Below are 20,841 nucleotides of genomic sequence, written 5' to 3' on the forward strand. Positions count from 1 at the left end.
CCAGTGTCCAAGCTTCTTCAGCCAGATCTATGCTGGCTTATAGGGACAGATTCAGAATAACCCCATTTGTGCCCTTCAAAAGCATCATGTTGCAGAGGTGGATTTGCAGCATCTGCAAAGTTTTTAAGAAAGGTCCTACTTGTAGGCAGATACATAATTTAGATATTCACCTTTGGTCCATGTGGCCCATCTGATCCTGGGATTCCTGGTTTTCCAGGACTGCCAATTTCTCCCTGTGGATGGAAAAGCAATGGATGGGCTACAAGCCCACACAACCCCTAAAACATTGGGAAAACTGGCTCTGAAATGGCAAGGTGAGTGGTACCTGAGGGGGGAACATGTTGCCACTCCTGGTAACAGAAAGCCTAAGCATAGGCAAAAAGTCCTCCTTCAGACGGGTACAAATTTAGACTGCCCCGACTCCAAGCCCACCTACATGAAAGTAGGTGGGAAACTCACTGAACAGTACTTCATTTACCCCATAGGCCAGGCTGATGAAGGAAAATATTAATAACAACAACAATAACAGTAACAACATGTCCCATTGGCTCAGCTGTCAACAGCTCCCTTACTTTTTATCAAGCTCTTCAACACCCTTCATAAAAAGACCATTAAGGGTCATTATCTCTGTTTATAGAGGAAGGACCAATGGTGCTGACAACCAGAGTGATGTGCCCAGCAGTAATTGCAAATCGAGTTCAGGCAGTTGCTAAGCCACAGACCAGGAGGGGATTTGGGCAAGGTCTGTTTTGGTGGGTTTTTTTAACCTCAGATTATCAAAAAGTTCCCTGCAAGCCTTAAAACCTTCTCATCTGTGGCTCCCTGCTCTGCATGGCCATGTCCCCCTGTGCTGCAGCCTGCAGCCCCATGCCACTGAGGAGGACTTCTCCTGCCAGAGTTAGGGTGGCTTCTTCATGCATGATGCTACCCTGGGGATGAGTGGGAAACACTGCTGGAGCAGTGCAGAGCAGAAACACTGGGGCAGCCAGAGCAGGATGGAAAGCTGGGCTAGGCTCACCTTGATGCCCTCGGCTCCGGGAGCACCGATGCGTCCTGGGAGCCCTCGTAAGCCCTGAGGATAAAGCAAATCATGCGCATTGATGATAAATCAAGGCGAGGGCAGGAGGGAAGAACGCTGGTGTGCATAGGACTAGCCCTGATGTAGGGCTACAACCTCTTCCCTTGCCCACAGCATCATTGCCCACCAGCCCCACCACAGCCTGGAGCTTGAGCTCTCTTCTCTGTCCCAAACTTTATTTCACAGAATCATGGAGTGTTTCAGGTAGGAAAGGAACTCTGGAGGGCATCTTGCCCAGGGAGGTGGTGGAGTCACCATCTCTGGATATGTTTAAAAAAAGACTGGACATGGCACTTAGTGCCATGGTCTAGTTGCCATGGTGGTGTCAGGGCAATGGTTGGACTCGATGATCCCAGAGGTCTCTTCCAACCTGGTTGATTCTGTGATTCTGTGATTGTCCAACTCCCCTGCTCAAGCAGGGCCACCTAAAGCTGGTTAACCAGGACTATGTCCAGACACCTTTTGAATACCTCCAAGGATGGAGATTTCACAGGATCTCACCCATTTCCTACCTTTGTTCCTTTCTGCCCAATGTCGCCAGTGGTCCCAGGATCACCTTTCCCTCCCTACATAAAAAAAAAAATAGACAAACACATCATGCACAGCCTGAAAGGTTAAGAATACAGCCCTGGTGACAGCATCACTGCCCATTTATATTGTGCTTTTAACCACCAGAAGCTCCTTGAATATTTGCAGATCATGGTCACCTTGCTGCTAGAAATGCAGCCAGTTCCAGGCTGGGACAGGGAATGACCTTGCAGGAGATGGGTGACTGCAACAGGGCTGCTAAGGAAGTGGGACAAAATGCTATGAGGAGTCACCACAAGGCCTGTAGCTTACGCTGGGCGATGTTTGGAAAATGACCCTTGAGGACCTGTGTGTTGGAGTGAATGTTACTGAAATTTGGGAGCTGATGGAGAGGCAACAATCACGAGGACCTGCAGTGTGGAGATGTTAGATGGTCTCCCTCAGCTCTTGTGTTGGTCACTGCCTCTGGAAAATGAGTCTGTCATTCAAAATCTGGATCCTTCAGGCACTACCTGAATGATCTAAAGGATGTTCATTAATTTCAGTGAGGACTCCCTGTCCTGCTCCCTCCCAAAATCTTCTGCCTTTTTTTTTTTCTTTCATGGGAAAACAAAAAAGAAAAACCACCACCAGATTTCAGCTTCTTTGCAGAAGGTAAAGTGAAGACATGTTCCCACCAAGCATCACTTTGGAGATGCATTTTCAGTAATAAGGGGCCAAAGACCCATCCATGTGCAGGAACTTATGTGGGGGCAAGGAAGGCATCCTGTCATGACAGAGAACCAGCTCATCCCAGGAAAGCGAGGTCCATAAGGGCTTTAGTAAATGATTGCTTTGTTCCCTGCCCTCTACATCAGGCAGGTCAGGGACTGGCAGAACTGGACATGGTACATGAAGGAACTTGAAATCTGGGCCTTGGTAAGTGACAAAGGAAAACTCATGCTGAAAAACATGGGAAAACTTAGAAGTCCATCTCTAGAGACATGGACAGATTCTCTGCTGGCATCCAGAGAACGGCTCCTCCTAAGAATCACGCCAGGATGTACATTAGAGACTTCTCCAGGAGGTTTAGGGAGCGATTTCATCCCTTTTTTTGGAAAGACTCACCCCGAGCAATGAACTCAGGGTCGAGAAAGGCACAGACCCTCTTTCCACCTGACAAACAGTGTCCTTTCCTGCTACTCACCGGCTTCCCCTTCTGCCCCTGAAGACCTCTGTCGCCTTTGGCTCCCTTGTTTCCGTTCTTCCCATTGAGGCCTGCTGCACCCTGCCAGAAAGAGGAGAAAAATTAGTTTCTGTGTCAGCTCTTGCAGGGACGTGGCTGAGGACAACTCCTCAGGATGGAAACTCAATGTTAAGAGCCCGGGTTGTGTGTTCCCATAGTCAGAGGTCAGAAGCTACCCTAATACGAGCACCAAGACCTGAAACTGGGATTTAGCGTCCATTCCTCATGGGCTTGTAAGCCACTAGCAAATCCAACCTGTGAGTTGATTTGTCTATAATTACACCTTGGGAAATAGAGGCACGTGTCAGCTAAAGAGTATTCCTGGGCTGAGAAAATCGAGGTGCTGATGGCTGTGGTTGAAAGAGGGGCAAAGGCATTAACCAGGCAGCATCATACTGTGAGTGACTTCTTAGAGGGATGCATACAATCCTGAGCACTGGGTCTGCAGCTTCAGACCCAGTCAGTCAAGGAAAGGAGCGCTGGGTAGTGAGATTTGGTTTGGCCCGCACTTCAATAAAGATGCTGAGGTGTTGGAGCGAGTCCAGAAGAGGGCGACCAAGCTGGTGAAGGGTCTGGAGGGCCTGACCTACGAGGAACGGCTGAGGGAGCTGGGGTTGATTAGCCTGGAGAAGAGGAGGCTCAGAGGTGACCTTAGTGCAGTCTACAACTACGTGAAGGGAGGTTGTAGTGAAGTGGGAGTCGGCCTCTTCTCCCAGACAACTAGCGATAGGACAAGAGGACACAGCCTCAAGCTTTGCCAGGGGAGGTTCAGGCTGGACATTAGGAAGAATTTCTTCTCAGAAAGGGTCATTAGCCATTGGAAGGGGCTGCCCAGGGAGGTGGTGGAGTCACCATCTCTGGAGGGGTTTAAGAAAAGCCTGGACATGGCACTTAGTGCCATGGTCTAGTTGCCATGGTGGTGTCAGGTCAATGGTTGGACTCGATGATCCCAGAGGGCTCTTCCAGCCTGGTTGATTCTGTGATTCTGTGAATGAGCAGATCCAGCCATGGGATTGCTCCCAGCTGCAGTTCAGAGAAGATCTCCCACCTGGGAAGTTGAGAGCCAAAGGAGAGATCCTCATCCAGCCAAGACTTGTGGGCAATCCTGGACAGAAGTGCTCCTCCAAGAAGACACCTTTTTCCTACACTTTTGAGGTTCTCGGCTCGTGGATCCGCTTTGCAGCTCAGCTCGGCATGGGACATCAGAGCCACCTCCAGCATCAGGGCCTCTTTGCACGGGGTCTCCCACTGTTTCAGTAGCAAACTAAAAGCTACTGGAAATGCCCATTTTTTTTCCCAAGGCTGCCACAGACTACTCATCCATTCTGGCCAATTTTGGCAGCAGTTTTCAGAACCTGGATGTGAGATGAAATTGGATTTATCCCCACTTGAGAGACTGATTGCACAGGGCTCAGCTGACTCAGAGAAGCGTGAATTGGCTGTTTAAGCAGATCAGGAGATGAACAAGTGGCATTCTCTACTTGGAATTAATTTGCAGTAGGTTGTTGAAAGGAAACACATTTATTAAAAAAAAATATAGAAAAATCAGCCACCAGATTTGTACGCCGAGCAGACTCATGACCTCTCCAATTATTCCTCCTCCAGTGATGAATGGACACTTCAAACATGATCACGGTGACAAGCAAGCATCCTGGAGACACAAGGGTGGGACCATGCTGTCCCTGATGGTGGGTCAGACTGCAAGGACAGGCCCGTTACCTTTTCATTCCCAAATATAAAAATTCAGCTCCTCCTCTGTTGCTTCCTCTGTTGCGAGTGCAGAGGAGGGCGACCAAGCTGGTGAAGGGTCTGGAGGGTCTGACCTACGAGAAACGGCTGAGGGAGCTGGGGGTGTTTAGCCTGGAGAAGAGGAGGCTCAGAGGTGACCTTAGTGCAGTCTACAACTACCTGAAGGGAGGTCGTAGTGGAGTGGGAGTCGGCCTCTTCTCCCAGGCAACTAGTGATAGGACAAGAGGACACAGCCTCAAGCTTGGCCAGGGGAGGTTCAGGTTGGACATTAGGAAGCATTTCTTCTCAGCAAGGGTCATTAGCCATTGGAAGGGGCTGCCCAGGGAGGTGGTGGAGTCACCATCTCTGGAGGGGTTTAAGAAAAGACTGGCCATGGCACTTAGTTCCATAGTCTAGTTGCCATGGTGGTGTCAGGGCAATGGTTGGACTCGATGATCCCAGAGGGCTCTTCCAACCTGATTGATTCTGTGATTCTGTGATTCTTCAACCCCTTCCCAAGCCTCAACATATTTTACATTTCAGAGTAAGAGGAGTATTTGAGAGCTGACCAGGTGCTCCTCCATGGCTCTGCTGGTCATGTCTGGATGAGGTAAAGGCCACGTTCCTCAAGCACTGCCTACGCTATCAGGCACAAATATCTCGTGCAAGCTCTTTATTTACTAGTAACTATTTATTGACACGATCAATATAAAGTTCCGTTTGAGGTAGTAAATGGACCATAAAAAACCAGCTAACTAGAGGTTTTCTGTTTGCTAGGACAGATTGCTTGCTTGGAGGGTAATAAACCTTTTGGTTTGATGGTTAAAGCTCACAAGCCCAGGATACCTTCAAGTGTCTGGCGTTTTTGAGATAGCTTTGAACCAGGTACAGATCCAGGGATTTACACACCTGTATCCAAAGGGGTGGGCTAAAACAGCTTATTCTTGAGCACTGCCTGATCCTGAAGGAACCTGACACTAGTTAGAGATTTCCCAATTAGCTTTAATATTTCTCTTAGTTGTCCCTAGTGTCTCCTGTGTCAAGAAGAGACCTTTCCTTGTTTTCCTGTGCTTCCCCACCTGCCCGTGTCCAACTCTCATCTCTTCTGCCTGCCTTAGATCATGAGGTGCTTCTTGCCTGCTCTTGATCTGAAAGGAGCCCAAATAGCTTTAGGAAGAGTTAAGGTCAAAATATGTGGTGGTAGGCTGAAAGGTAGCTGGGTCTAACCCATGCCTACCAGGGTCTTATCTCACCATAGGTGGACTCCTACTCATCATAGGCTGAGAAGACTTTGTCATATGGACCAGAAAGTTTATAATAAGGCTTGGACATGACAGCAGATCTGTCCCTGCTTCAGTTGTGGAGGGGTAAGCAGGTCAGAGAGGTGATTCTTTTGGATGCCATCTGCATTCAGGAAAAGAAAAAAATGAAATTAAGAAGAAAAAAAATAAGAGAGGAAGAGGGAAACGTTTGAGCACTGGGCAAGGGAAAGAAGCTGAATGGAAATTTGTTCCCTCAGATTTACATTCCGTGTTTTGCCAGGCAAATAAAGGCTGGGCAATAATAGCTAGTAAAATGGCAGTTTAAAGGCAATTACTGGTGGAGTACTGGAAATGGCTCCTGCTATTTAGTTCTGTTATTAAAGTGTTGCTGGAAAAGGCTTCATTTAACTGCAAAGACATCAGGTACCACAAAGGCACAGCAACGTGGAGGCTTAGTCATAAGTCCCGAGCACTGGTTGTGATGCAAAAACGTCTTGGAGCAGCTCAGGATCTTTGCTTCCAGGCACAAATTCCTGCAAAGCTTTTCCTGGCTGGAGCCAGGGAGGAGCCTGCCTTGTCTCCAGGCTTATCGACGAGCTGGAGAATTAGCTGGGTCACCCTGGGAAAGCATGAAACCCATCAGCAGAAACATTGCCCCAATGGCTCATCCCAAAAGGATCAATCTCTTTGAAGACACACAGCAAAGGGCTCATGCATTTCCAAACCATGGCGTAGGCTGCAACATCTGCTAAAAGGTTTCCCACCTCCTGAGCTTCAGTGCTCAATATTTGATGGGATGATGCAAATGAAGTAGCTGGGAGTCTCAACCTGAGAGCTTCATCTGTGTTTTTATCCCTTCCCTGCTGTGCCTTGTGTCTAGACTGTCCTGCCCACAATTATTTGCTGCAGTCCTGAGCATCCTCTCCACAAAATCCTTTTTTAGTGTGGGAGCTGCCCCTGGTCCTCACACCTGTAATGAGCATTCGTTCTCAAGCACTACATCTCAGAGGTGGGTCAGCCTGAAACCCTGCTGCAAAGCCTCCAAGGTATCCTGGGCAGAGATTTCTACCTGTGGCCAGAAGATCTGGCTGATTAACTTCCCTTTGACCAGCTCATCAGAAGTGCTCAGGACACATCAGGGCACCCTCCCAGGGCAATAACTTCTCAGGAGATGGCTTTTTCCACTTGAGTGGCCAGGGGCACCTCTTGTCAAGGCCAGAGCAGACCCCCCACTCCCCACCTTTCCTTTCCTCTGGCTCACTGGCCCACTGCTCAGCAGGCAGGAGAACTGGGATGCCATATTGCTTCACCTAAGTTCCCATGCAGCCAATGGAGGGAGGTAGGGCTCTCTTGTTGGTGCCTCTTCAGAGTTGTCTCCCTGTCACTTATCTATATCAAGAGCACTTATGCTCTTAGTGTCTAGTAAAGTCAAATCCCTGCTTATAACCATTCCCATGCCTACCATGATCTGGATTTCTCCCATCCTTCCTCCTACCCACATGCTGGTGGCTCTACTCCAACCTGGCATTGATAGATGTGCTCTGGGAAACCTGGTCACAAGTGCTGAGGAACCAAGCCCATCAGAAATGGTTCTGAGAGCAAAAGCAGAAGGTCCAGGGAGCTGGTGGGTCTCCTACCCTCCAGGCAAGTTGAAGCAGGACACCCTGGGAACAAGCACTTGGCTGTGTGGATGGTGTTACCACACAGACCCTGGCTTCCTCAGTTATAGGGCAAGGATCCACAGGCTGCTGGCCAAATCTAGAGCCCAGCTCACAAGAGGAGGTGAAGAATAACAGAATCACAGAATCAACCAGGTTGGAAGAGACCTCTGGGCTCATCGAGTCCAACCATTGCCCTGACACCACCATGTCAACTAGACCATGGCACTAAGTGCCATGTCCAGCCTTTTCTTAAACACCTCCAGAGATGACTCCACCACCTCCCTGGGCAGCCCCTTCCAATGGCTAATGACCCTTGCTGAGAAGAAATTCTTCCTAATGTCCAACCTGAACCTCTCCTGGCGAAGCTTAAGGCTGTGTCCTCTTGTCCTATCGCTAGTTGCCTGGGAGAAGAGACTGACTCCCACTTCACTACAACCTCCCTTCAGGTAGTTGTAGACTGCAATAAGGTCAAATCAGTGGGGACTTTTTTCACTCTGGACAACCTTGGAGACCATTTTTTTAACTTGGGGTTTCTTCCAGGTGAAATGGTGAAGTTCAAAGGCACATAAACACTTTTGCAAACCAAAATTGCTTTTCTTTCTTTTTTTCCCTGCCCAACTGCAATTTGACAGGAAAAAAGGTGAACTCAGAGATTATCCAGGTCCTCCAACATAACTGTTTTCCCTCTGGCCAGCAACATGCACCCACTGAGTGCTGAGAATAGCCACTTGTAATCCAGTTTTTTAAGGATATATACATTTTTCACGGGATATACAACTTATAGTCATAACTCTTAAGCTATTTGAACATGAAATGTCTGGCAATGCCCCCTAATACACTAAAGGCACTAAAAATAATAAATAAATGCATATTTCATGTTTTCCTTGATGCAAAATGCAACGTCTTATTAAAACATACCTCTGGCTGTGGACCTCCCTGCCCATGGCTGGTTTTCCAGCAAAGCCTTTTTGAACATGGGCTTTGTGGAGCAGCACTGAGACAGCATTGTCTTATCCCACCCCATGACCCACACACATGGCTGTGGGGAGAAGACCAGCAGTGCAAGCCCAGTTCCGTGCCCAAGACTTGCAAAGGCAGAGAAACATGCTCCAACTCACGGTAGAGCCCGGCAAGCCTGGTTCTCCTGGCTCCCCCTGCAAGAAAAGTGGTGATGAGTTACCATGGGGAAGAGCTGCATTTCCTCTGGAAATGGAGATTACTGTAGGAGATACCTACAGCTATGGAAGAGGAGACAAGGGGACCTTTGGGGAACCTCTCTGCAGCAGCAGTTGGAGAGGGCAGGTAGGATTCCCCAAACATCTCATTTGGGCAAGTGAATGGAGCCCTACATCTCCATTGACTGTAACTGGAGCTTAGACAGCACTTCACATCTCACACCTAAATATTGACATTTCAGCAAGTCATTATTGACTATTTTAGCCCAAGAAAGACGGCAGAGCACTCTGCTACTGTACAAAATGTAAGAAATCTTTAGGGCTCTCCCAGACAAGTGCAGGTACTTCTGCACTCTGGTAGCCCCATAACATTTCAATCAACAATTTTGGAGAGGGAATACAGAATCATATTCTGTGAGAAAAATGTGAAAGGATTTTTACACATCAGTTTTTGCATGATTTTACACATCAGTTCTTACAGAGGATGCCTTAACGTAGGTGCTCACTGTACTCACCTTCTGTCCCACCGGTCCTCTTGTTCCAAAAAGCCCCATCACTCCCTTGGAGCCAGCATCACCTTTGATTCCCTAAAATTTTAAAATCCTGGTCAAATACATTTGAAGTACCTACTGCTCTTGAAGTGACCCCCCTCACCGAGAGAGACCGGTAAAGGAACCCATGGAGATGGCAAAGTGGATGACAAAAAGCACCAAGGGTCTGTATGGCAGCCAGTGCCAGGGAAGAAAGCCACCAGCTGCAGAACAGCTCAGCAGAACCTGTTCTGTAGGAGAGTTGGTGCCCAGTGATGGGGATGGAAGGAAAACAAGCAGAAAAGGTCTCAAAGCCTTTGGATGAGCTGCTCCCTTGCAAACACTCAAGTACAAGACCCTGCTTGTGTTACTGGTAGTGGATACTAGTCTGGTGCTCCATTCAAAGTCACTCAGATACTTGGCCAAGAGGCGTTCTTGCTTTAGGAGATGCTTACATATTGGTGGGACTTATTTTTTATTAGAGGGCAATTTGACAGATATAGTGTGTGGGATTTCATCCGACTTAAAAGACAGGGACCACCCATGGGAGCATCTCCACAGGTTTCCTTTACAGTCGCTGGGGACCTAACCAGTGCAATCAGTCATGGTAAGGACACGATTTGCCTCTTCACAAGGGAGATGTCCGCACTGGGTCAGGCTATTCCCACCCTGAACTACACTGATTATACAGGTCCCCATGGGAAATAACAGGAGCTGGATGTCTAGCTCAGACAGCGATGCTGCTGTTGTAGGTACTTTTATTTATTCAGCTGAGTCCCCATCCTGGCTCAAACTTCTGGAGGAGAAAACATTAACATAATATGAAAATAGGGATGATTAGTCGATGGAGATTTAATCTGTGACTTAGTCTGAGAGTGGGAGAGTTACATGATTCCTCCCAGTGAAGTGGTGATGGGTTGAGACCTGAGATCTCCACAGGGTGCTCTCAAAAAGGCAGATGGAGGAGCAAGCGACTCACTCTGCCACCACCCGGGGACAGCCTTGTGTGAAGACCAGGAACAGAGGAGCCAACCAAGCCTTAACAAACATGTCATAAGAACTGCCGGGTTTGAAGTAGCACGGCCAGCTCTTGGAAGGAGAGGGAGATGTGTGACTCTTACAGTGCTGCAGTAATTGAATGGTCACTTTTCCCAAAGCGATCCTGTACTGCAGACACCAATTTTACATGGTCCCACAGCTTCAGACTTGACACCTGGTAAACAGAATCATAGAATCTCAGAATTGTTTTAGTTGGAAAGGACCTTTAAGATCATCAAGTCCAACTGTTAACCTAACATTACCACGTCCAGAGAAGCTGTGGATGTCCCCTCCCTGGCAGTGCTCAAGGTCAGGTTGGATGGGGCTTTGAGCAACCCGGTCTAGTGGAAGGTGTCCCTGCCCATGGCAGGGGGTTGGAACTAGATGATCTTTAAGGTCCCTTCCAACCCAAACCATTCTGTGATTCTATGATTCTAAGTGCGCCACTAGACCATGTCCCTCAGCACCACATCTACTCGTCTTTTAAATCCCTCCAGAGATGGGGACTCCACCACTGCCCTGGGCAGCCTGTTCCAATGCTTGACAACCCTTTCTCAGTGAAGAAATTTTTCCTGATATCTGATCTAAACTGCCCCTGGTGCAACTTGAGGCCGTTTCCTCTTGTCCTATCACTTGTTACCCAGGAGGAGAGATCAACCCCGCCTCACTAAAACCTCCTTTCAGGTAGTTGTAGACAGCATTAAGGTCTCCCCTGAGCCTCCTTTTCTCCAGACCAAACACCCCCAGGTCCCTCAGCCACTCCTCATCACACTTGTGCTCCAGACCCTTCACCAGCTTCGTTGCCCTTCTCTGGACTCGCTCCAGCACCTCAAGGTCTTTCTTGTAGTGAGGGGCCCAAAACTGAACACAGAATTTGAGGTGCAGCCTCACCAGTGCTGAGTCCAGGGGGACAATCCCTGCCCTAGTCCTGCTGGCCACACTGGTGCTGATACAAGCCACGATGCTGGTGGCCTTCTTGGCTGACACTCTATTTGTATCACATTCCCAAGCCCCAGCCCAGCGTCCTCCTCTCCCTTTCTGTGGTAAGTGCTGGGTGATTATGTCCTTGCACTGTGTTTTCCAGCAGGCATGTGGGAAGGGAGGATGCAGAAGTATCGGTTCCTTCCTCACACAACCAGTGACCTTTTGCTGTCTCTCTCAGTCGCATTGGGAGGTTCATACCTTTTCTCCTACAGGGCCATCCTCTCCCTTCTCGCCTTTGTCTCCGTCAAAACCTGGCAGGCCCCATTCACCCTGAAAGGTAAGACAGAAATTAGTGGATTGTGCCTCTCTCCTGGAAGGACCCAGCTCTCAGCCATTGGCTCTGGACCAAAGTGCTGGTTCTCAGTGCTTATCCCAAGTTGTGCCCAGTGCTGATGCCACCTACAGTGAGGAAGGAGCACGTCAAAAATTCAAACTTACGGGATCTCCTTTACTGCCTTTATAGCCTTGGGGTCCAAAAACAGTCATGGGTTCACCCTAGAGAAAGGAGACACAGAAGAGATGTAGATGCCCAGTGATACACGAACTCATGGGTCCCACTGGATGGAACAACACTTGCATCGACGGGCAAAAATGTAATTCACACATCTGCCATAAAGGTAAGCGTTTCCCAAACTGTGGTCCAAATGGACCCAGCTGGGGAAGGTACGGATGCTCCACAGAACAACATTAAATGTTAAGGTTAGTCTGTCCTTAACTAAAAGCTGGATGATGATCTTGCACAGAAAACTACAAGGAGTCCTGAGGTTTGACAGTGACTTCTTGCTCCAAAAAATGTTGGGGCCCACTGGCATGGCTGAAAACGGAGCCATGCATGATATGACCCTGAGGTTCAATTCCTGATTCGAGGCTGTCACTGATAGGACAGGTTCGTATTTGACATGGTGGCTTGGCTCCTTCATCACTATACGTCGCTCAGAATGTCAAGGTTTGCATCTCCTCCTAGGTGTAGGAGCTGGTCATAGGCAGGATGGTGAACGGGTCTACTCATGGTGTCCTGATGTATGGACACCAAGGTGGAGCTAAGGAAGGGAGGTCACACTTAAGTGTGACTCAGAAGTAGTTTTTTGAGGATTAAACTGCCAAACTGTCATCCCAAGGCAGCCAGTAGATATAGGCATGCAGTAACCCCATGGACACATCTGTGTCAAGTCTATTTATCAGCTCAGCAGCTGAGGAGGGACATTTTGCTCCTCAGAGAGTGAAGAAGCTACGACAAGGCTATACCCATGCAAAAAATGGCTCTGCTCTGGAAAAGTGATGGTTGTGTCTCCAAAGTGGTGACGCCATCTACAGTTCAGAGGGAGGAGGGCTGAAGTCACCTTCTGATGGGCAATTGGAGCCCACTTGAAAAGGACTCCCTTTACACCAGCTCTCTTCAGTGTGGCAAACATCGCTGTTCAGGGTGACTGTGCCTTGCTGCTGCAGTCTTAACAAACACCCATCAATCAACATTCCCCAAACTTTGACAATCTTTTGCAGTTTACCCAACCACTGCCGTCACCATAGGACCCCGATCAAATTCTGGCTTAATATACCCTCCTGCTTCTCTGTGCTGGAGGGTCTCTAACGAGGCTGGATGGGGCTCAATCAATTTTGGGAACAAAAGGGAGAATAAAGATCCTGTAGTTTAATCCAACACATAGCACAGGCCCTGGAATTCATGTAGTTACTCTTGTATTGATCAAGGGAGAGTTAGAAAGTTAAGCTGCAATCACGTGGAACAAACCCAAGTCAATTATAACCCTCCTCCCTGTTTTATCTCACACTCCATCTTACCTTTTATTAAGGTATTCTTTGGAAAAACGCATTACACATTCCTTCAGCTTGGAAAGTGTTTTGGGGCCTCTTCACAAAGCAGGTTAAGAATTGATTGGTCTCTGGAGCGAGTCTCCTTTGAAAGTAGCTTCCTCAGAGACAGATCGGCCGTAATCATTTAATAGTGCATGACTCAAACGTAGAATCGTCATTGCAGGTTTGCTAAAAGTCATTTTCTATCAAGATATTTCAGCCAGGAAGGAAGTTAACAAAACACTGGGCAGAAGTTCAGCATTTTCTGTGCATTTTACAGAAGCGCTCGGGGAGTTATTTTCGCATTACCTGCTATGAGCCAGCTCAGGCTTTTTAAGATTGCGGTGTGCTTTGGGGTCAGCTGGTTATACCAAAATCAGTGGAAATTTTCTTCCTCCCTTAATTCACAGGAGGCATTTTTGTGCCCCAGCAAATAGTCGCCAAAATTACTTTTTTTGTTGCGTTTTTTTTTTTGTAGGATCCCTTCTAAAACTATCATGAAGCTCAATCCCGAGCGGTGTGTCCAGTGCAAGGATGCCATCAACAAAGTAGATCGAACCTGGTGGAGACCACCAAGAAGGAGGGGGCATCTACATGTTGTCTTCCACTACCTACATGGATACACAATGTAGAGAGGGTGGATCCAGGCTGTTCTTGGAGGCACACAGTGAAAGGCCAAGTAGTAACAAGGGGAACACCTATCAGAAGGAAAAACTTCTTCACCCTGGGGGTGGCCAGATGCCTGAGCAGGGACGCAGAGAAGCACACACGAGGCCCCGAGCCTCAAATCCTGAAGATTTCATTTGCAATGGGATCTTGATCCAGGCACCTGGCAGTGCATACAGCACCATGGATGGAAGGTAGGATTTAAAGTCCTCTTCAATGACAGGCATTTGCATCCCATCATCTGGGATTCTTGCTCAGCGCTCCACGCAGGGTGGGCTATACTCACCCGCATGTAATGATATGAATCCTATAAAATCACTAGGGCTCCAGATATTTGAAAACACATATAAATATTTTTTACCATTTATGCCTCTATCTTGTCAGATCACTGACTCATTCAAATAACTGTCCATCTACTCACTGGTAACTAAAATCCTGAAAACCTTTTACCCCATCTGCCCCAGAAAGTCACAATCTGGAATGTCCTTACTCTTTCTCCCTTGGGTCCCAGAAGTCCCCGATCACCCTGAACACAGGAAAGAAAAAAAGACAGTGAGTGATTCCCTTTTTACTCACTCTTCTTGTGTTGCTCAGCCCATTGATTCACACTCCAAGCCGCTAAGATCTATCACAGCTGGAAGTCAGTTCCTCTGGGCACTCTGCAAAATGATTAGCTTACCACAAGGGATTGTGTACAACTGGAATTTATTTCATTGACAAAAACTCAGAAGACTGTAGTGGTTTGCCTGACTCCATGCTCACCACATCCATGATGGGGAACTATTGCTGGATTTTGACTTCCCAACAAGATATAGCATGTCCACGTTGCAGGGATGTGCCTAAACTACATCTAGGGTGGGAAGGCATCCAATATAATACAGGATTTACCAAATTTCATCCTCAAATCTGGCATGCTTTACTGAGAGTGTATGAAATATTAACTGTTCCTGGAAGTTTTTTTATAATGGGCATGGGACATGAGGCTGCAGGGCAGGACTCTGGAGTACTGCGTTCGGTTCTGGGGCTCCCAACATAAGAAGGACATGGAGCTGTTGGAGAGAGTCCAGAGGAGGGCCATGAAGATGATCAGAGGGCTGGAGCACCTCTGCTATGGAGACAGGCTGAGAGAGTTGGGGTTTTTCAGCCTAGAGAAGAGAAGGCTCCAGGGAGACCTTCTAGCACCTTCCAGTACCTGAAAGGGCTACAGGAAAGCTGGAGAGGGGCTTTTTGCAAGGGCATGGAGTGACAGGACAAGGGGGAATGGTTTTAAACTGAAAGAGGGGAGATTTAGATTAGATATTAGGAAGAAATTCTTTGCTGTGAGGGTGGTGAGACACTGGCCCAGGTTGCCCAGAGAAGCTGTGGCTGCCCCCTCCCTGGCAGTGTTTAAGGCCAGGTTGGATGGGGCTTGGAGCAACCTGGTCTGGTGGAAGGTGTCCCTGCCCATGGCAGGGGGTTGGAACTAGATGATCTTTAAGGTCCCTTCCAACCCAAACCATTCTGTGATTCTATGATCTATGACTCATTCCTGATGGCATCTCATAACCTTCTCCAGTGCTCAAGACTGATGTGGTGACAACAGGAGAAGAGGGATGCTGCAAGGATCAGGTGGGGACAGGAGAGTAGAGACAAGTTTTAAAACTGCACTTGAACTGCTTCTGAGTGGCAAAGCTGAATGTGGATCCCTCCCCCGGTGTCCCATTGCACACCCCTGACATTTGGGACAAAATCTGCTCTTCTCAGGACTACACTTTCCAAGGGTTGCAAGTGGGATGTAGCAAAAAGAGACCGAGGGGACTCCTGCTCACTGATACAAATGAAAGGGTATATGTTGCCTGGTGAGGAGTCATTGTCCTGCTGATGCTGCAGGACATCTGCTCCCCAGCCCCCTTCCTCCAGCCCTACACATCTGGGGGTCGATCAGAGCCCCTTTCTGTCCAAACTCCCATATTTCCTTCCAAAAAGAACCAGGCATGCATAAAGACAGCATGCACCCTCATCTCAGCCCAGCCATTACAGGGGACTGCTAATGCCACTTCACACTTCCACACACTAATGCAGGTCCCTTCCCAGTCCACTCCCAGAAGATACTGAGATTATTCCCATTGTTTTAACAGGGGCATCAGCAGCGTGGGCTGCTGCAGAGAAAGGCTCCCCACAACGGTGTTTTCCTCCACAGGCACTGTGTAGATAAGATGACTGTTGCTTACTCTTTCGCCTTTCACACCCGGGAAGCCTTTTAGACCCTGCAAGAACATAAAACAAGATGTGAAGATAAATACCACTGGGGGAAGGCGTTAGGAAAGAGCAGCCTCCACTTGAAGGCAGAGCTGCCTCCAAGGATGGGCTCCACTATGGAGAAGCTGCTGGTGGGATCAGCACAGGAGCCTCTACTCTCCTTTCCTTCCCCCTGGGAGCAATTTGAGGAGAAGTGAATCACACTGGTGCAAAGAGAAAATTTAGCCTTAAGCTTCTGCCCACCATTGGGTCTCAGGCACAACTCAGGATCTCTTGGTGGATCTATAAATTTAGCCAACGTCCCCCATTTTGCAAGCCATGTACTGTGATTTTTGTACCCTTAACATTAACGAGATGCAGCCCCACCTCTCAGAGACCATAGGGGAAGGGTTGCTCCTGGAAGGTTCCTCATAGGTGGGGGTGATGGGGATCCCCAGATGTCCCTCAGGGCAGGTCATAACCCCTGGAGATAGAGCCAGGTTGGAACCACACCTGGAGAGCTGAAAAGCCATAGTGGTCCCCCCAGGTGTAACCCATTTCCAAAACAGGGAACCAGCAAGCTTCCACCTGCAGAACTGGCAGCACATCACAGGGGTGGGCATGGACAGGATGGATGAAGAGGAGACAGAGCACAGACATTTCCCAAAGGGTACAAAACTTGGGCTTTGCCAGCCCACTGTGCCCTGCAACTGCTGCTCTGACCACTGGGACACATCATCTTGCAAGCCCTTGTGATGTAAGGGCCAGTCTTGCTGAGAATCAGCCTTTCAGGGATGAGGTCCCAGGGTGCAACCTGATACTGCAACCACCCTTGGCCTTCTGAGGAAATTCATAAAGGCCCATTCTCCTCGTAATAACAGATTCATTCCATTAGAGATACCAGCCTAATAAATAAAAAAGTGTTTGCCAAAATACCGGCTGTGATCTGCCTCTCCCCTGACTCAGTGCCCTACCAATGAAAAGGGAATTTACAATGGAACAAGATCCTGAAATTCGTTCAGGCAAGTAGACCTGACAAAGAAGAACAGAGAGGGAGTGATATTTCAGGAGGACTTCAAAAGCAGCCTGTAGACGAGTCAGCCAAATGGACAAGAGCATAAAGCAATTGTGCTCTGCCTGACACCTTGTTATCTCACAGCTGCCTATAGGATTTACACTCTCTCATCCCAACACAACATTGGAATTCAGGTTCCCAAAGTCTCTATTTCCCACTGAAAGCATCAACTCATTTTATTTTTTTCATTGCTCATGGGGATTTTGCCAGCCCTGGGCCCACGCTTGTCCGTGCCGTAAAGTCATCCCTCCGTGTTATTTTAACACTCACCATTGTGCCTGTGGGGCCCCGGACTCCCATGATGCCCTCGTCACCCTGTTAGGATGGAGAGGGGTAGTGATGGCCATCAGCAAAGAGAAATGCAACACGCACAGTCCCAACTCTGCAAACCATCCCGCTGGGGTCAACAGGAATTAAGCCTGCAGAAGCCCAGATCCTTGAAGGAGTTGTCCAACCTCTTCACTTATACCTCTATCAGGATTAAGTGCCTTAATGCTCCTATGGATCCGGATCAAAGAGCCTAAAGGGCTTGAGATCACCCACATGTCACTGCAGGTAGACACTGCAGTGTTTAGAGAATAATGCTTCAGTCAGATTGAAGCTTCAAGCTTCATCTGACAAAGGCATGTGCAACAAGGGACAGAGGTCTGCGATGTTCCTGGGACAGAGAGATTTCTTCCCCCTGATTAGAGGGCTCAGTAGTGCTTCTCTGCACATTCATAACTCATTACTGAACATGATTTCAGCAGGACTCACCACAATAAATAAGGCAGCGAGGAATTCACCTGGAACTCATACCGTTGACTTTCATAAGGAAGAGGCCACCAGTCAACTGTTCAACAGTAACTCATGCCTTTGGAGACCAATGTGAGGCTTACCTTCACACTCAGCTGTGGTTTCCAGATGCTGCAGACCTTGTTCTGAGCCTCCCTTTAAGTGTGCTATTGGCTCCTTGTAAACCTTGCTACAAGGGATAGCTGTGCTGGTGGGTCTATGAAGTCCTTTTATGACCTCCCTAGGTAGATCCTACAAGACTTACCTGTCTTTAAGATGCCTAGACTTAGGCATCGTCCTGGGAGGCCAAATTTAGATCTCTCATATAAAGCCAATATAATTTGAAATTCTGTGATTCACTCCAGATTTATGCTGGAGTCAGAAGAGCAGAAACATTATTTCATCATTTCCTTCAGATAATGAAGCCTGAGAGAGGTTTACCCCAGACCTTTCACAGCTGTTGACATTCTCATTAAGTGTTTTGTCTCAGGGCCCTCGTTGAACAGTTCTGCTGGCAGATGGGGAGTTTGTCTAAATGGATTGCAGCATAAAACTCTGTTTATTTGTGGAACAGCCACAGAAGCAGCAAATTGAAACATGGCCTCTGATTACGACTCAAGAGGGTCTCCCTGGGGTCTTTGCCAAAAGCAGACCAAAACTTCTCAGCAGCATGAGGAAAAGTGAATGTCGCTGCCAGAAGGATGATGGGAGCTGGTTTACTTCTGCCAGGAGAACAATATGGAACAGGGGAATGAGGATCAAAAAGCTGGAGGCAGACTTCTGAAGGAACGAGCTTGCAGGTAGCATCCCCAAAGCATACAAAACCAAGGTGGTTCCTCACCGAGCTGCTAGGGTTAAAACACGCAGATGTAGGGGTGTAGATACAGCTTTTGATGCTCCCATCTAGCTAGTGAAAGCAGAGCCAACACAGTCAGTGGGGCAGGATTCACTTGGCCATGCAGTTGACTAGTGTGATCTGTAATGCTTGAGGTTGTCTAATTATGGAGGGGATGCTAATTGCGACCTGAGGACAGATTCTGGTCAGTGCCAGCTCCAGCTGGGCATAGCAGTGTCCATCACCTCCAAATCTGACTGGTGAAAAATCAAGGAGGGCTCTGAAATCAGCCCTTTAGGCATCATCTAAGATGGGTGAGTGGGAGGTGATGGTATAAAGCTGTCTCCAAAAGAGGGTGGGATGAAAGAAGCCAAGCCAGGAACATTTATGGAGGGACCTACCTGAGGGCCAGGCAGTCCGCGGGGACCTCTTGGGCCAGCTGCTCCAAGGCCAGTTTCTCCCTGAGGAACAGAGAAGCCCAGAGGTCTCATTTGGAGCAAGGACACCACATCACATGATTGCTGATTAGTTTGACCATGATTTAAAAGTCACAGAAAGGGTCAGGAGACTCACTTCCATTAACTTTCTGCTGCTCTCTCTGGAGGATGCTCCAGCAACCATGGGGAAGAAGGGCATGAGGTTGAAAGAGGGATGAAGTGGCTGGATGGGATCAGGGATAAGGAGCCAGGGTAGGGCAGCGGGCTGTCCCATTGCCACCCCAGAATCTCAGCTGCTTGTGACCTGCCTGGCAGGTTGGCACTGACCTTGTTGCCTTTGGGTCCAGGTGTCCCGGGAATCCCCTACAGGGTGAGGGAAACAAAATAGAAGGGAGGACTTTGCTTTGCGCATCCTCAATGCTCTCCTGTCCCAGTGCTCCAAGAGTGTGAAAGAACATCCAGCCCAGATACCAGCCCCTCAGCCTCTCTCCCCAGCCATCCCTCTGCTACTCAAAAGACACTGGTGTGATGTACAAAAGTCACCTCTTTTCCTGGGGTTCCTGATGGTCCGGTGGGCCCAGCAAATCCATTCCGTCCTCTCTTCCCACGCTCCCCCTTGAAAACAAAATCCTTTGAGGAGGAGAACACGCTGATGGAAATGTCCTGCTTTCCCCCATCCAGCCAGAAAGCAGGAGCTGGTGCTCCTAGGTGTTCCCTGCACTGGCAGCAAGCACGAGGAATAGAAGGGGTGCTCCTCATGTGGGCCTCTTGTCATTGAGGAGTATGGACTCCAGCCATACCAGGACCCTGACTTTAGGCACATTGCTGTCCCCTACCCCACCTCCAGATAAGCCTCCTTGTCCCTGCAGTGAGACTTACCCATTGCTTCCTGTGTTCCCAGGGGCTAATGGCCTCAAAATCCCTTGCTCACATCTCCTGTGCTATCACCACTCCTTTTATTCCCAGTCATCTCCTAAAGTCACACCACTAAGTTTAAAAGGAGAACAACGGGTCTCCACCTTGCTTGGAGCACCATTGGTTTTGGGTTTTTTTTTTGAACTTGAAGGACATCCCCCTGTACCAAACCTCTTGGCACGTTTTTTCCCCAATTACATCAGCTGGTCTAATATATGCTGTTACCTCTCCTTTTGCAACTAGGCTTTGCTCCTGCTTCTCTTCACTGACTACAGGTTCAGGGTCTGGAGACCTGGATAAGTGGGAGCTTGAATCACAGTAGACACCCGGTGTAGGCAGTCTCAGTAGGACCATCGTTCTTCTCACATAGGGTGGCTAATACAACACATGCAGTCCCCTTACTGCACACCACCTACCTTCTCTCCTGGCATCCCAGGCAGACCTGGAGCTCCTCTTTCCCCCTGTGACCCGGGGGTGCCGGCGTTGCCGCGAATGCCCTGGATGCCCTGAGCTCCTGGAGGTCCTGGAGCCCCTGGCTCACCCTGTTGAGTGAATCACAAGAAATTTGGATCTTATGTGGGATTAACTGCCCTCCTAAAGGTCCTGGAGAAAGCCTGGGGTGTCTCCTTGAATTCATATGACTAGTACACAGAATTGAGGACATCCCTGTCAGCCCTGGTCAATAAGAGAAGTCCTAGGGCAGGAGAAAGGGCTGTATCATGGCTTGCTAAGCAGGGAGCCCTTACCTGCAGACCTTCAGAGCTCTCCAGTGAATTCAAACTCTGCAGACCTGCAACATCCCAAGGGATCACAGAAACACATCTCTGCTGAGACCACAATTCCCTGGATTTTTTTCACAGTCATATTTCACAGCCTGATCTAGTTGAAGGTGACCCTGCTCATT

At 48.6% G+C, this 20,841-nt stretch overlaps 1 protein-coding gene across 1 annotated transcript in view; it reads right to left on the reverse strand.

Annotated features, from left to right (window-relative positions):
- LOC137663389 (collagen alpha-1(VII) chain-like) overlaps positions 1-20,841 on the reverse strand; it is a 125,308-nt gene that overhangs the window by 37,302 nt on the left and 67,165 nt on the right. Inside the window, exons 62-76 of the mRNA XM_068400579.1 lie at positions 20,354-20,479; positions 19,566-19,637; positions 19,350-19,385; positions 18,987-19,046; positions 17,247-17,291; positions 15,895-15,930; positions 14,175-14,210; positions 11,648-11,704; positions 11,408-11,479; positions 9,173-9,244; positions 8,601-8,636; positions 2,793-2,873; positions 1,591-1,644; positions 1,019-1,072; positions 171-233 (exon numbers count right to left, since the gene is read on the reverse strand). Of these exons, the coding sequence (XP_068256680.1) occupies positions 171-233; positions 1,019-1,072; positions 1,591-1,644; positions 2,793-2,873; positions 8,601-8,636; positions 9,173-9,244; positions 11,408-11,479; positions 11,648-11,704; positions 14,175-14,210; positions 15,895-15,930; positions 17,247-17,291; positions 18,987-19,046; positions 19,350-19,385; positions 19,566-19,637; positions 20,354-20,479 (900 nt within the window). The remainder of the gene's footprint in view (positions 1-170; positions 234-1,018; positions 1,073-1,590; positions 1,645-2,792; positions 2,874-8,600; positions 8,637-9,172; positions 9,245-11,407; positions 11,480-11,647; positions 11,705-14,174; positions 14,211-15,894; positions 15,931-17,246; positions 17,292-18,986; positions 19,047-19,349; positions 19,386-19,565; positions 19,638-20,353; positions 20,480-20,841) is intronic.

The sequence above is a fragment of the Nyctibius grandis genome, chromosome 5 (assembly GCF_013368605.1).
Source record: "Nyctibius grandis isolate bNycGra1 chromosome 5, bNycGra1.pri, whole genome shotgun sequence".
In the NCBI taxonomy this organism is placed as follows: Eukaryota; Metazoa; Chordata; class Aves; order Nyctibiiformes; family Nyctibiidae; genus Nyctibius; species Nyctibius grandis.